The 16,653-nt window shown below is 37.6% G+C and overlaps 1 protein-coding gene across 1 annotated transcript in view; it reads right to left on the bottom strand.

Moving 5' to 3' along the window:
* Positions 1-15,700, bottom strand: part of lrrc1 (leucine rich repeat containing 1) — a 27,621-nt gene extending 11,921 nt beyond the window's left edge. The window contains exons 1-4 of the mRNA XM_007546149.2: positions 15,038-15,700; positions 6,656-6,773; positions 5,227-5,305; positions 3,564-3,653 (exon numbers count right to left, since the gene is read on the bottom strand). Of these exons, the coding sequence (XP_007546211.1) occupies positions 3,564-3,653; positions 5,227-5,305; positions 6,656-6,773; positions 15,038-15,196 (446 nt within the window). The 5' untranslated portion in view covers positions 15,197-15,700. The remainder of the gene's footprint in view (positions 1-3,563; positions 3,654-5,226; positions 5,306-6,655; positions 6,774-15,037) is intronic.
* Between the last annotated feature and the right edge of the window lie 953 nt (positions 15,701-16,653).

Below are 16,653 nucleotides of genomic sequence, written 5' to 3'. Positions count from 1 at the left end.
TTTTTATTTCAGAAGAATGGATTGCTCTGAGATTTTTAAAACTTGGGATATTGTTTTATATCCTACAAGCCCTTAGCTCACCAGGACATTCTCCCTGACCTGTCTGCTGTGCTCCTTTGTCTTCTTGATGCTGCTTGTTTGATGATTTTCTCTAACAAACCTCTGTGGTCTTCACAGAACAGCTGTAAACATTTTAGGCATAAAATACACCCGGGTGCATTCTGTTGATTAACTACCCAACTTCTGATGGCAAGTGACTGCAATGGATTTTATTTGGGGTATCAGACTTTGGGGGAACACAAATGCACATCAACATGTTTTAGATGTCTACTTGTGCCCAAACAATTTCTCAAACAGCGCATCATTTTCCTTCAAAACTGAGATAACGCTCTTACTTATTTATGCCTATTGCATAACAATGCAGGATAATAAATGTCATTTGGTGATTGAAGCATAAGCCTTCCCGTCTGTGCAGAGTTCAAGCAAATAAGCCTTTCTCACCAGGCTGAGTGAAGGAGAAAACCATTATCTTGTATTTTCTCACTGGATCCCACATTAAACCATATAAAGTCATTCTTGAACCACAAAGAGATTATCACCTGATCCCAAATGAAATACAACTGCTATTTAATCTAGCTTCTTCTTAATGACTCTTTGTATTCTTTCTGACCACAGCAGATCCCTAAGCTACCGAACACATTTCTCGTCAGTGAAAAAAAAAAAAAAAAAAAAATTCAATCCCAGAGATAAACTACTGCTGGCTTGTAACCCCTCGTTCATTTATCTTATCTGTTCTGAAAACCTGTAGCCTTTTACGCCAACTGGGTTCTGCTTTTCATTACCTTCTCCCTCGACACAGAGCAGACATTCCAGCCAATGTGTTATAAAAGAGAAATACAACATGTGTTTAGGGAATAGGCTCTACTCCAGGGCAAAGGAGGGAGACACTCTGAACACTGCTGCAACCTGTTTTTACATTAATTTATCTTGAAGTAATTTGGGATGTGCAAGAAAATTGCTCTGAATGAGGATTCCCAAAACAAATCCACGAACGAATCTCTCAAAGTTGCAACGCTTAATCCAAAGAGGACTAAATCCCTACCTAGTTTGGTGAAACTATTTTTAGAGTTGGGTTTTTAAGCTACTGAACGGGATGCTGAGTGCAACCCAAAATAAAACAAAAGGATGACGGCATGAACAGCTCTCTCAGTTTCATCCCGTAGCCATCCATAATCCCTGAACATATGGAGTTTTTCAAGCCAGAACCTGAACAGTAAACAAAAAATATTTCATCTAATGTGAAGTAGATTCTCCAGGGCTGTGAACACTAACATCTGGGAAAATAATTTTCACTGATCATAAACATGAATGTAATATTTCCTAGATTACTCCATACTGGCGTCTTAAAAATAAATTTAAAAAAATAAGCCAGAATATTGAACAGCTCTTAGAATGAAACGGATTCATAAAACTGCCTTGAATAACTTCTTTATCCATAGAACCTACCAAACCGTACAGTTATTATTCACCTTTACGTTACACAAAACATGTTCACATCATAGATTATCAGCTTCACTATTCCAGAACAACAGCAGTTTTCTAGTGATAGTATAATTTTGAATTTTCCTTCAAATGTATCTAAAGCTGAAGTAGACAAAGAAGTCTAATGTCAGCAAAGGAACTAGACATGAAAGATAACGATACAAAGACACAAAAACGACAAGCTGTCCTCTGCAATGAAAGGAAGCTGGTCAGGATGTTTTTGGAGCGAAACAGGAATCACTGTGGCTCCAGTCCATCATAAACTGGAAAATACTAAAACACTAGTGTTGCTGTGCAGAGTTTAGCATAGACACCGTCAAGCTTCACTGAGATCTGAAGATCGACAGTGGTGTTGATGCATTGCACAAAGTCTACGACCACAAATCTAAAGTTAGATGGTTCCAAGAAGACAATTGTCAAAAACACGTCTGAATGGGATTTGGATATGATGCTCCAAAAACAACCACAAAAAAAGGACCTCTCCCACTTTCAATAAGAAGACTGGTCAAATATGCAGCCAGAATTAAGCCAGCAGCTCATTGATTTCTACAAACGGTGTGAGATTTCTCACTATAGGACTTCAAAAGCAATAAAAAAAGAGTATGGGTATATCTCTGAGTCTATGTAAATATTTTGACCGTACTTATCTCCACAATAAATTTAAACATGTATACCCAGGCTTAGTTTTCTCATATTTATTGTGGCCCATGTGGCCTTAGTCCCAGCTTGATGACCCTTGCTGCATGTCTTCCCCCTCTCTCATTACCCACTTTCAAATAAAGGCCACTAGAGCCAATGAAAACCTTTTAAAAAAATTGAAAAACAAATAAATAAATTGAAGAAAAGCATGCCATATGCTAATCCCGAACCAGCGCCATACATTTTCTCATTAACTGCATCTCTGTAAATCCTTCCCCTGTAAGGTTCAAATCCAGTTTATCCTTGCATTCCAGACCTTTTTTTTTTTAAAAAAAAAAAACATCCCCTGTGGCCCCTTCATCCAAAAACTCATAGCTTTGTTATTAAATTCACTTACAGCTCAACTCCACAATAAAGACAAGCTTACAAGAGGCAGAATATTGGCAGACGTGTCATTCACTACTCGGGAACTATGAACTAAGACAGTGCAGCCCAGAAACAGACAGTGACTAATGTATCTGGAAGCAGCGATGTGGTTGTTTGGGGAAGAAATCGAGACAATGAAAGACAGCAGACCTCCTGTGTCTGTTCCTGTTCCTGACAGCATTTCAGTAGCTGGGCGTTCAGTTATGATCTGAAAGGAACATAGTTATGTCTTTCTGAAACAAAAACAAGAATGTGTGGGAGGTTTAAAGTCCAGTGGATTTAAAACAACAGAAACAATTGTATGCAAGCTTGTTTCACAGCCCACATGAGTTATTCACAAAAAGAAAGGCTGCTACATTTTGAAGCAAGTAATGTTCTTTATTGTCTGATAGGTGATACGGACTTAAAGTTTGATCACAATGTTTTTTGCTACTGTTGTGATACCAATAAAAGTGACAGTAAGAACTATTTATTACTTCTTTTTTAGGTAACTTTTTGGCTGACGTAGCAATCATTGCCCCACACACACCACACATGCAGGGAAGGAGCAGCGGGGAAAGAGGAAACAGTGGACAATCACTGCTCACTGTTATACACTGCAAATGGGTGTGTAGATACACCCATTTGTAGAAAATGGGTGTGCAGAAAAACACACCCATTTATAAAATTCTTCTTCAGGACACCAGTCACATGAAGTGTGATTTGTTGATCAACTGGACACAGTAACTACCATTTAATCATATTTTCACAGTCATTTTTCCTTTCTTAGACTCTCACTGAATAAACAGCGGACTGACAGAGTAAAAATAACAATCCCAACAACACGGACAGTTTTAGGGTTTTTTAAACAGCATTAATTGGAATTTATTGGGACAACAATAAATAAAAGTCCTATGGTTATGTGATACGATACGATAAATGCCAACTCCTCATGCACATAAAGTCCAAATCCTTACCTTCCGATGTTTTCTGGAAGAGTCTGCAATGAAATATCATTGATAGAGAGGGTTGTTAGGTGTTGAAGCTGTGCAAAGCTTTCGGGTAACCTGGAAAAAAAGAGAGACAGAAAGCACAATTTGAGAATCCAAATACATTTGCAGATCAGTGTCCAGAATGTTTTAACAAATAATCCAAATGATTTCTCCTGTTCTTGGGGTGTAAAAATGACATGAAGCAAAGGTTTTGGTTAGGAACTTTGGGCAAACTTCATCATTTCACTTCTTCAGTAGAGATACTTTTACTAACCCAACTTTTAGGAGCAACTACTACCATTTTGCACACTACGTTATAATTTAAAGCTTTTTAGATTCATTATGCCTGTTTTATTAGTGAGGAGACACATTATGCAAAACTAATTGCGCTTGGCATCCTATTGGCCTCCTATTAAAAAAACTATAAAAAAACACAATTTCCTTGCAACATTTGGACCAAAAACATAATTCAGACTTCCAAATTATATGCAATATATGTATTTTTCTGACCTTTGAATATGTAAAACGGAGCTGTCTGTCATAGGAGCCTTCACAACAACCATACAATAATTTGGACCTGCTTTGACAACATATGAATTAAAGAAATCTGCAAACATTTGCTCATTTAAGAAAATGTGAGCACGTGACCCCAATAAATACTAACTACCAGAAGGGGATGAAATCTGAGAATTTATATGTGAATTTACTTTCATAATTAATCAAAATGATAAACTAACAAGAAAAATAAATAAGTGCATCTGGTGCTAAATGGTTTGTTTAAATGGATTCAGTGGGTATAGAAAGGAACAAAATGGCGAAATGTGGGCATGAAATGAGGGTCTAAATGGTCAAGCTCAAAATCAGATAAGGTTTAAAGGTCTGTCTTTTTTCAGGGCATGATTTCTAGAATCCTAAAAGCTTGCTTTTTACAAACATGGTTGCACAATCTAAGTAAGAAAATAATTTATATATGATCTTCTTTTTTATATATATCCATGTTGTATTGGATTCAAGACCTTCAAAACATCAGCTGTGCATTGGAAAAATAAAAGATGGAGAATCAATTAAAATGTGAATCAGCTGGCCAGGCCCCAAGGAAAAACTGAAATTAATGCTACTGGTTAGGATAGGTTTATTATGCTCTTGCAATTAATTTCTTTCTACCCACTGCACCTTTTTCTTCTCTAAGACTGATGGACAAAATTGCTTCGCATCCCAACAGACCCAGAGACGAACCACAGCAAAATAAGTGCTGGAATACAAGCGATGCACAAGTGGAAAATTGGGTCCCTACTGTGGAAAAAGGGCTGATGGGGTTAAATGTGTAAAATATTGAATTGCAAAGACTTTTGCTTCCACCCACTGAAGCTTCCTAAACATCACACTGTCAAAGGCGTGTGGCGCTGCACACGCTGAGGTGTTGATTAGACCGGATTTCAACTAAAAAAAGAAGCTCAATGCGCAAAATGTTAGACCCATAAATGTTTCTAACGGTGAATAAAACAGCAAAGGAAGTTGAAAATCTATGAACAATGCAAAGTGTTTTTCATTACTGTAGGGAAATGCAGGCAAACATTTACAGTATTGTCAAATTAACTGAGCCCTAAAATTAATTTTGGAAAAAAAGAGATAATATCTATTAAGTTACCTTAATAATGGATTTCCACTGAAATCTGCCACTTGCAGGGATTTGCAGTTTGAAATGTTCTCTGGGAGTTCTATAATATCTGAATAAAGGAAAAAGCAAATCTTTGTTAATAAGACATGTAGGATACAGAAGTAATGAGACATTACAAAACTGTTTTCATGAAGGTGACATGCGAAATTCACAAAAGAAGAAAAAGATTTATAAACTAAAATCACATCCTGTGTGAAGTACACGGGAGATGAAACATTTAAATGCATCTGTGTTGACAATGAGCTACAGTCAGCTCAACAGTGTGAGCACACACATTCTCACTTATTTGCAAATCCATATAAATGTTCCGGATAGTTTTGTTCAATGAAAAAACATCTTCCACCCTTCTTTTTTTATTTGTAAAGCAGAAGAACTCAAATAAAAACTGCCTAGAATAGACACTAATAGGTGAGGCTGCTGTTAAAACCTGAATTATGAATGAAAAATACTCAAGGGAGTAGATGAAAATGTTTTGCCTGCACCATAACGGATCCGAAATATCGCTAACGAGAAAGGGATGATCATCACAGCTGATTGGTTATTTTTAACTTTTCTGTAGATTAGTAGAGAGGTCTCCCTCTTCATCTTTTATTCAGATTATGGAATGTAGATTTATTTATTTTTTTAATCCCAAAATTGTACTTTTTTTTTTTTTTGACAAAAAGACATTCAACAGTAACTATTAACTTTTGTCTTCCTGGTGCTGTTTGTTCACTAAAAAACCTCTGAGACCTTTTGAGAACATTTTCATTTACATTGAGATTGAATTACACACACAAGAAATCTTGTTAGTTGTGCAACATACAATGAATGGCAATGGATCTCAGAATAGGGAGATAAAAAGAAGAAGACTTCTCACAGTTCCATTTGTAAAAGAATGATATGTGAAACTTTTTCCTTCTACTTCATTATCTAATAGTTGGTGTTGATCCATCCAACAAAATTATGTTAAAATACAGTAAGTTTCAAAGCTAAAACAGGTAAAAATGGGAAAAAGATCAAGGTGTATTCTCTTGCAAGTCACAGGATTTCTGACATGACATTAAAAACTTCACTGAAAAATTAGTTTTAAGCCTACTGTAAATCATCTGAAAGAGCACAACTTGGAATTTGGTTTCCCTTCTGAATGTATTTCTACACCCTAAATTCAACGCAGCCACAGAGCCTCATGCTAATGGAAACCATTCTGTGTTTTTATGCTCTCTGGTTACATCAGCTTCACAAATGAGGAGTAAACCTGTCAACGTTGATTCATTTGCTGAATTCTGCACTGTTGCTCAACGCAGGATGCTTAGGCTGTTAGGAATAAAGATGTTTCCAAAAATCAACAGAAGTACAGTCGTATCGCTTGACTACTCAGGTTCACTTCGGTGTTGCACAGGTGTTTTCTTTCTTTTACCGTTTCGAGAAAGATCCAGTTCGACTAGTTCCGTAAGGTTGCCGATCTCTGACGGAAGTCTTGCGATCTCGTTATCACTCACAGTGAGTTTTCGCAGTTTCAACAGCTGGAAAAGTGGCTGGAAAAAAACAAACGACATACAATCAGTTAAACCTTTTATGAGAAAGCACATTTTAAACCGCACACAAAAAAATACTGTGGATATCCTGAACAAATTGCAACGGTTTTTAAGTTTAAAGATCAACAATTACGTCCACATGATTGGGTTGTTATTTTTGCACAACTGCTTGATAAACTAACATTGCATTTCAGTATCTGCTGACACTTTGAGAGATACTAAAATACTCTCTGCCACAGATAATTTGTGGCTGCGTTTAGAAGAGGAAAAACTGCAGAGGCTTAATATTTTTGCTGCGTCAGTTTGCAAAATACAACAGCAAAAGATAAAATCAGTGATTTTCAAACACATTTAGCTCCATCAGACTCTCTTTGCTGTCACACCAGACAGCAATACAACACATCCATGGTGGTAAAATTACAGATAAGCTTTTCTACGCTGAACTGGGGTATAAATCTGCTTCATTTCATGATTTTTTTATTAATTAAAAAAAATGCAAACCTGCATATAGAGACAGCACATAAGGTGATCAGAATCTTGTGGTATTATGCAACCTCTTCATTGCAAACAGATTTTTATTTTATTTTTCTTTGTCATTGTCTTTCATCATTTTCCCACTAAATTAAGACTAAGGACAAGAAGCAAATGGGAAATTATGCACACAGAGCAAAAGATAAAAAATCAGCAAATTTGCCTTTAACTGACTTACATGCAGATCAATCACTCAAATGTCAGATTTCAGAAAAAAAATCTAAATCGATCAAAATCCAAGCAGACACCTCTAATAAACCGGTATTTGCAAAAAAAAATGCCTCATCAGTGCATGTCCGTCTTTGAGATTTCGCATCACGATTTATTTTTTTAGTTCATCCTGTGGCTTTTGAGCCTCCACTTCAGTTTTAATCAGTCTGAATAATTGAAGCAAAACTGACTAATGAAGCCCACATTTTAATTTACGCGCACACTTCCATTTCATAAAGCGAAGAAATCCAATGGCATCTTCACCGATCCATTCTGAAGAAATGCACATCCGAATTTAAAAAGGACAAAATCAGTTTAAAAAGTTGATGTCCTGACAAGAACAGACAGAAACTCGCCTGCATAGCTGTGCAGTAGTTCGCTAACAATATTGCTTCAGGTTGCCTTAATATATTGGCAGGAAATGGAGTTTTCCCTTGGGGCTTTGCATTTTCTCTGCTTCGCAGGTACCAACAGCAATAAGGACTTATCTATGAAGCCTTTCGCTTAACTTTGCACTACATATTCAATATTAAATCAATCTCTTAGTTTGCTACACATTCTACGCTATATTTAACTGTAAGTCTTTATTTCTTAAAAGCGTTTAGAGATGTCTGTTGCTTCACTTCATGAATAAACTTGTTCTACTAATATTTTATGGGGCTGAGAGAGGAGGAGTAAAGATTTTAAAACCTTTAAACATGTGGAGGTCAACAGTTCTAGGATGTTATATTTTAAGGAGGAAACTAGACTGTTGTTCCTCTTTTGGTTTCCTACTGTCAGACTGACACACAGTTACACTTTCAGACTTTAATTTATTTTATATATATACATACATGGTTACTGGTATCAAGGTAGAGCGAGATTTTAAAAAGTTTTAAAAAGTTGCGGATTAAAAAATCTGCAACAATTTCTGTTCTTCCAGGTTTTAATGAGATACCAGAGGAAGTGCTGGAATAACCAGGGGGTTTCTCCAGTCATTTGGAGCAAAGCAAAAAACAAATACTGCTCTTACTCCACAGGTTGCTGCATGCTAAAAAAAAAAAATCAAAAAAAATCACACCTTTATTTTAACTTATAAAATGTAGGAAATATTTTCTAGTTGAGCCATGGAGAGAATACTGAATAACATAACCTAGGTTAAAAGTTACAATGGGCAAGCTGCGACTGGTATGTCGCAGGCTCTACCACAGCAGATAGCATGACTAATTTACAAGCTAATATCAAGTTGTTTGGCATTTGTTTGGCAAAATGGCAAAAATGAATTATATTCTGCACAGTAACCAATTGAAAACCACTACTAAATTTAAAAAGTATATTCTTTATGCTTGTGTCCATATATTAAAAGAACAACACACGACTATTATAATTGAAAAAATCAAGTGAATCTAGCAGCGGGAGGAATAATTGTTGCTTTTTAGTTCCAAATAAAAGTCATAAGATCATTTTGTAATTGTATCAAAGTGGTAGTTTTTCCTCAAAGTTTTCATACATTGAGAATCTTATAAGAACCCATTTCTGATCTTTAGTATGAATTTAACAAAATGTAATCATTGCTCCCACTGCTTAATTTTTAACACTGTGCCTGGTTACTTTGTCTATAAAGTACCAGGAGATGTGGCCTCAGTGTAAACCCAGGACTGGATTAATTGAATATGCCACCATGATTTACAGCTTGTATTTATTTCAACTTTGAATTCAGGTCAATTTTCTAAAAGAATGATTGAAATAAAAGCATGTTTTTCAGTCACTTCTAATTTATTTAAGAAACAAAAAAAGAGAAAAAATATATATTTATTAAGTCATACTGCCTATCCCTATGTCAACCAGCTCTGAATAACATCTGCAACTTGTTTTCCTTGTAATAACTGAACGATATTCAGATACAGAAATAATGCGTGCAAAATAAACAAAGCCAGAGTCCAAAAGTCAAACTTCACCCTGGAGCAAAACACATTCCAACATCTTAAGACAGTTTGAAAAGCCCCTAATCCATCATTTCATCCTGCAAACAAACCTGTGTGCCATGTTTGATTAGCATTTAGGTTCCAATAATTATTTTCCCTTTCAGGTCTGTTAAAACCGGTTTAATAACCACAAGGGAAGTGCTCAAGTTTGTCTCTTGTTCTTAGTTGAAAACCTTTCCTTTCAACTGAGTGAGATCAGACCAAATGAAACCAAAACCAGAAACTACAGAAAAAAGTCAGCTTCAGAAAAAGAAATGGCGTCTTTTCCTCTATGATGGTGAAAAACAATAATCGAAACAACTTAGAGGTGTGCTTGATCGGCGTCTCTGGTCTTATCAGCTGTTGGCTTCAAAACAGCGCCAGTCTTTACGATTTCTGCTCAGAGGCCAGACTGCAAACCTGTTCTTCCCGTTAAGTGTCATCAGCACCCCGCCCCAAAACAACCACCGTGAACGACAAAGAAAAACAAAAACAGGTCCGGTCAAGAAAACACAGCTATTTCTGAAATCTACAGACAGCGTCTGAGTCACCAGTTTCACCCGCATGCGTGTTTCTGAAGAGCGTGAGCAGCAGACAAATTTCAATAAACACTGGGCCTTTTTTTCTTTTGGTGACTAAAAATCTAAGTTGACTTCCAAGCCACAACACCAGAGGCAAATGTTCAAACTAAGAGACCTCATAGTTTGATATTTTGTCAATTAAATACGTACACAGCTTCAGAGGGCACTCTGTTAGATATCGCAGCACGTGCTCGAGTTAAAACAGTCCAGTAATTGGTCAGACTCTTGACAACTGCACCACCTTTTACAGCGCTTTTTCCAGTAATCACATTAGAGTTAGTCTGTCGGTTTGACCACCGGCACTCGCAGCAGCTCTTCCTTTGCCACTTCATGCAAGTTATAAACGCCGCAGCTTCCTGTTGAATAACCCAATGTTGTTCTACTCTAATCTCCCCACCCCTGTGTGCAAACATTCAAAAGGCTTCAAATGATGCACAACAGCTGATTTCACAATGCTCTGCAGCAGCCAGATATCTACTTGCACAGAATAAAAAGACACCTTTTTCTCCTTGCTGTCCGACAGCGAAGATTACCAAAACTATTTCTATTCGTCAAGATACCAGGATGGACCTCCACAGGTCTGGATCACCCTGGATCCCAGATGTCTGAAGATATCCTATTTATCTGCACAATCAGTTACGTGCAAGGCGGATTACAGTTTCAAATGCACTCTGAGATACATACCTTCATCTTGAAGGCATGTCTTGTAGTCTGATGAAACTAAAACTTAAGTTTTTGGCTATGTCATTTAGACAAAAATGGTGGGAGTTTGCAACAATAAGAACACCCGTGCACGTGGGAAGTGTAATGGTAGCAGTACCATGTTGTGCTTCCGGAGGAACTGATGCACTTTACAAATCGGCAGGTCGGACTAAAATAAAACCACAAACTTGTGTCGGCGAGCAAAAGTCTGAGATAAATGCTTAATTTTAACATTTCCTTTGCATCAGCAGTCTTGATGTCAATAATATATGAGGAATCGTTACTTATAAGTTGCATGTGATGCTTCACGTGTAACTTATAGAGAGTGTTGTCAGTCACGATGACGTAAAAAAAAGTCAGTCATTAAATTATTCTACAACAATCTTTCATATTGTATGATTAGCTTTGCGAGTAGCTTCACCATAACATTACTGTTTCATTGTACTCTGGACCTACAGCTGAAGAAGGGTCTGGAACAGTGCTGTACGGGTCGCTTACGGGTTTTTACCCTGGAAACAGACAAAGCAACGTACTGAAAGGGCCTGTGGGAACGAGGCATAAAAGTCTAAATTCTTCTTACATTTAGCCAAAATCACTAAAAAAATTGTGGATTTTGGGGTGGAAAATGCATCAAGAAACTACTGGTCACTTTATTTTACCGTTTTAACATTTGAAGCATTGGAAGCTTTGCAGCTAAAATAATAATACCTCCTGTCTTACAGCTTTACCTTAGCTGGGAAAGGTGGAAACTGCATTCATTTTTAAACTGGGTAAACTGGCAAGAGCCTCTCAGCAACCAACCAGTCTCAAATGTCGGCCTTTTCATTTAAATTAAAGTGCTGCTTGCAAACCCATACAAGCACACCGTTCACATTCTGCAAGAATAACTTTAGAGAAACAAGTTCATGTTTGCCAAGCCGCTCAACTTCCTCAATAAACATATTGTATAAAAGAATTTATACAATCAGACCGGACATTATAAACCCATTGGTCTATCTCCTCAACCTGCTCTTTTCACAACTATTGAAGCTATTCGCTCCAGTTGAGCTTGTCTTGTCTTGTTTTATTGCAAACACGCCTTTCTTCCCATTCAAACTCCCGGTGCGTGTTTTTATCCGCCTGCTGGTGTGAATGATTGACTGGGAACATGTTGTCGTGTCCTGGTTCCCTTGCATCACTCCTGATACAATGATTAAGTTAGTGGCACGTCTAGTGAAAAACCTCTGAGTAAAACATGGTGAAGGAGCAGAGTGAGCCCTGAGGTTCATCCGCAAGGGTTCGGTCAGCAAGCACTTCAGACTCAATTTACATTCCAAGGAGCACAATAAAATCTTATCTTGTTGACATGGAAATAATTCAGCTCCATTATCTGAAGATGCTTTGAATATTTGCAAACTGAGTCCCGAAGTGACTAAACTGTTTCGCAGTCATGCTAATGAGTCCTGTCGCAATAAGAGTGCACCTGCTAAACACAAACTTTCGAGCACAAATGGGGAAAAACTGCTTCCCTCTACCAAGCATCTAGTCTTATTCTTCCCTTTGTGTTGGTTGATGGTTTTACAAACTTTAATTGTGACTACTCATGTCCTCGTTTTACCAAGACTTCATTGGAAAACCAACACAACACAATCAACAGCTTGATCGAGGCAGTGAAAACCGAACACATAATGCCGTCCTTCGTTTTCTGTCCAGATACCTGTTCCTCAGCAAAGAAACCAAGAAATGTGCCACAGGCATGAAGAGGTTTCCGTACACAAAGTTAATAATGCTACAAGGACTAAGTGATCATGCCTCACACATATCAATGCAGGAAAAAAAATGCTGCAAAAACAAAATAGTTCTTCAATCCAGCTAAGCTTCCCACCTGACACACAATGCCTGCAGCTATGAGCTCAGGAGAGTTTCTCAAGGGGGCTAAAGTCTCATTTCATACTTCGCCCACTTGTCTAGAACAGCTGTGAATCCAATAAATTAGTAACCATACCCCTTTGCTTTTTAACAGTACAGTGAGACATCAATCGCAAGGACACGGTCAGTGTCTCAAAGAGCTGAGCAGACGATGTTTTCTACGACTAAAACAGTTTCCTGGGTAGGTTTAAGAAAGCAAACGCAGCAACACAAGAAATAAGAAGGTAGGAAAACCAACAGAAACTGGGCATCTTAGATTACAAACACTGACATGAAGACTTTTTTAAAACCCCGATGCATATAAGAGCAGACTTGTGTAACCCAAGTTTTCAAAAATGTCTCTCGCCGCTCGTCAACAGTCCTTCTTTGTGGTTTCTGCGAAGCTAAAATAGAATCCCTGTGACTGAGAACTTCTATCTTTATGTAATCTGGAAAGCCTGTGCCTGGAGATAATAATAACCATCCCAGTTTTATGGTAGTGAGAAATTTTTTTTTTTTTTATTGAAGCATTATTTCACTAAATTAAAGTAAAAATGGAAATAAGATTCAACCTTAGGGACAGTTCTAATTTTACATCCTTTGCTAGTTTGTATTTCAGCAGTTTTGGTCTTCACATATCCAACTTTTTGGCAATATGACAAAGCATCCTCTCATTCCCACCTCAGCAAGATATTTCATACTTGCTGATGATTATAATTTTCTCACACTCTATAGTAAAGAAATGTGATTGTGTGGTGGGTCTAGAAAATGTCTACAAACAGATAGTCCCTCCGCAATGTTTTGGGTTAATAAAAGGTCCTAATTTATAGCAGTCCACAAGTCAATGCGAGATCATAAAAAAAATCAATAATAATGTCACATAAATGTAAAAGTAACACATGCCAAATCAAAATAAGTAGAAAAAGTAATTTCAAGAAAGAATAATCTGACTACAGACTTTATAATTTAATGAACATGACTCTACCACCATATTAGCATCTGTTCATGCTGAGGTGCTGATGACACAAATACCTATAAGAAAAAACATGTCAAAAATGCAGTTTCATATTTCAGAGTTAGATAAAACGATTCATGTGGGCAGCAAAAGCAGATGTACTCTCAAAATATGTTAAGTAATTTCCTTTTTTTTTTTTTAACCATACCCATTAGTCACATCTCACGACGTTTGTGAAAAGATACCATGTCATATCAATCCCATGTGCATGGTTAAATATAAACCAGACATGGGCTGGTGGTATAAGATTCTTACAGTAAGATAACCTTGAGTAAAATTAGCATGGCCTTACACTAGCAGTGTAAAAGAAACAGGAATTAATTGCTGTATGCACATTTTCTTTTTTTTTTATTCATTGATTTTAGAATTAAATACAGGATAGCCAGCAGTCAGTATTTTACCAGATACAGTTACTAATAACCTCTCAACTCTAGCTTAATACAGCATAACCTTAATAAAGAAGGTGAGTGACACAAATTCAGTTTCTACTGCATGAGCATCTGTTTTTTATACTAGTCACATATAGCATAGCAAATGCATTACTCATTTTACTCATACTTATTTTGTAAGGCAAGGAGAAACCCATTGTAGCCTTCTTTCAGCCAGCTGACTGGCAGTGAACAGGAAGGGACTGTGTTACCGGATGGTTCAAACAACCACAGAAAGCATTGGAGTGGTTGTGTGACACTCCTTCCTTCAGAAGGACGTTAAATTGTAGGAACAGTTTGGTGATTACTGAAACCAGAAGTGGTTCCTCTAGCTACCATGCCTAATTTGCACCATGGTTTCTCTAAAATCCACAGTCTTGACAAATATATTAAAATACTAGTGTTAATCTCTAAGAAAAATAGTGCAACGAGAATAACCTCAAGCTTACAAACTGCAATAAGAGTCATCGTGTCCTATATGGAGACTTTATTTATCAGGTTTTTTGTTTGTTTGTTTGTTTGTTTTTTGTTCAGGAAGTTAAACACTGCATTCAGCCATGGCTTTGAATCATAAACCTCTTTTAAGATAATAGCTTAAACACAACAGGTCAATAGCTCTTGACATTTATTGGGTATATAGACAGAGATCTGCCGTCGGGATGAAACATCTGGAAATCTCATAAAAATGTTTATCGCTTTCTGTCTCACACTTTCAGTTAACCTGTGATGGGTGGAGGTAGCTTAGGAGAAAAGTTTCCACCTCTCTGCCTTGCTGATCTTGCGTAATTATTGTCCCTGTGTCCCACCGCTGTCTCACGGGATGCCCTGCCCGCTCTGTCGGTACGGTTCTCTGAATCACTAACCATTGGGACACATTTCTAATCAATAGAAACACGCCATTTTTTTTTTCTACCATACATCTGAACTTGTCATTTAAATGGACGAGCGGAAGCCGCTTTCTGCTTACCTTGGGTAAGTCTCGGAGTTGGTTGGCATCCAGCATCAGCTCCTCCAAACTCCGGGCGTAGCGATAAATCTCGTCGGGAACATAATTCAGAGTGCAGTGGCGTTTATCGATCGTTTCGACGTGACGGTTGCACCGCCACAGGGGGATGCAGTGAAACATCACGGCGGGGGGAAGGAGAGGGAGATAAATCCCGTATCCGTGCGATAAACAAACTGTGGGGAGGAAAAGGGGGGATGCAACAGTTTGCTACGGCGGGACAGTCCTCAAACTCGATTCACCAACCAGAGCACAAGCGAAGGCGAAATTCGCCGCGAAGTAAACACTGAAACTCCGGGTGTGAACGAGTGGCTACCGAGCTGGCGTTCGGCAAGTCGCGACGAACAGGAGAATCCGCTCTCCGTCGTTGGCTCACTTTGTAGTTCGTAGTTTGGCACCTGTGTTTTCTTCTTCTCGACCTTCGCCGCCAAAAAAAAACTAGTTTCGGAGTAAAAACAACGGGTTACATCTCTGCGTAGCAGAGGGTGGCATTCTGTAGGTATGTTGTGATTTTTTTTGGTTTTTTTCGTTTTGTCCCGGAGTTAATTTCCTCTCCCGTCCAGTTTCTGACCCGGAACATTCACTCCCTCATTCCTATCCTGCGTCATCGCTCCAAGCTGCTCCTCCCTCCGGTCCCTCCTCTGGATAGTCCCGTCCCGCACAGGGCCGCCATGATGGCCCATAAGCTCAGAGTGCACAGAGGCAGCCTAATCAAATTATGAATCCAAATTTACTGTGATATGCTGTTTTCTTCTCTCTAGGGGATACTGGAGTTTTTAAATTACTTTCTAAATATTTTCTAATTGAACATTTCTGATATTCAGTTTACTCCCACTCATGTGTGGTATGAAAATACCACACGAGTGGTATTTTCATACCACTCATGTGTGGTATTTTCATAATTTAACCCTATCTTTGAATTTTTGTCCTGTAATTTGATTGCTTATATGGATATTTAATTTCAAAAATATTTTATTTAATTTTGTTCAAAATGTCTTCCATAACTCTTATTGTGGTTGTCCTCCATAGATCTTATCATATTCATGTTTAAAATGCCTTTCATTGCTTCATTTCAATGCTTCATTTCATTTGTCGTCTTTAGTTGTGAGCAGCTAGAGTCCTGCAAAAAGCACAACTTGTTCCCAGTTGGTAGTGTGTCTAAAAATTGAAAAGGGCAAGAGTTTGACCAGCTTAAAATAGCATTTTTGAAAAGGGGAGACATGTTGCAACAAATTTCTAGTAACTTGTATCAAAATTAAATTTAAAGTTTGACCAAGTTTTGTTTCAACAGAAGACCTCACTTAAGCCATTTGTTTAAATAGTTGGAAATAAGGCAATTTCATATTTTCAACTATCTTGTTCATTCTTTGAGCTGAGGTTCCTTTTATTAATTGATTCATAGCTCAGCATTTAGATAAAAATAAACTTTTAAAAGAAATGTCTGCAAGTGATCATGCACATGGACTGTACATTAAAAAAATGTGTGTCAAAATCACATTTTTCTGGTACCTGCTTGCTTTTACCACTTTGGAAAAAGGTGATTAGATGTGCATTAGTTTCCTCAAAAGTTTTTGAGGAAG

The sequence above is a fragment of the Poecilia formosa genome, unplaced genomic scaffold (genome assembly GCF_000485575.1).
Source record: "Poecilia formosa unplaced genomic scaffold, Poecilia_formosa-5.1.2 Scaffold15, whole genome shotgun sequence".
NCBI classification, from domain to species: domain Eukaryota; kingdom Metazoa; phylum Chordata; class Actinopteri; order Cyprinodontiformes; family Poeciliidae; genus Poecilia; species Poecilia formosa.
The sequence above is the reverse complement of the archived record's forward strand: the minus strand, read 5'-3'. Positions and strand labels throughout refer to the sequence as shown.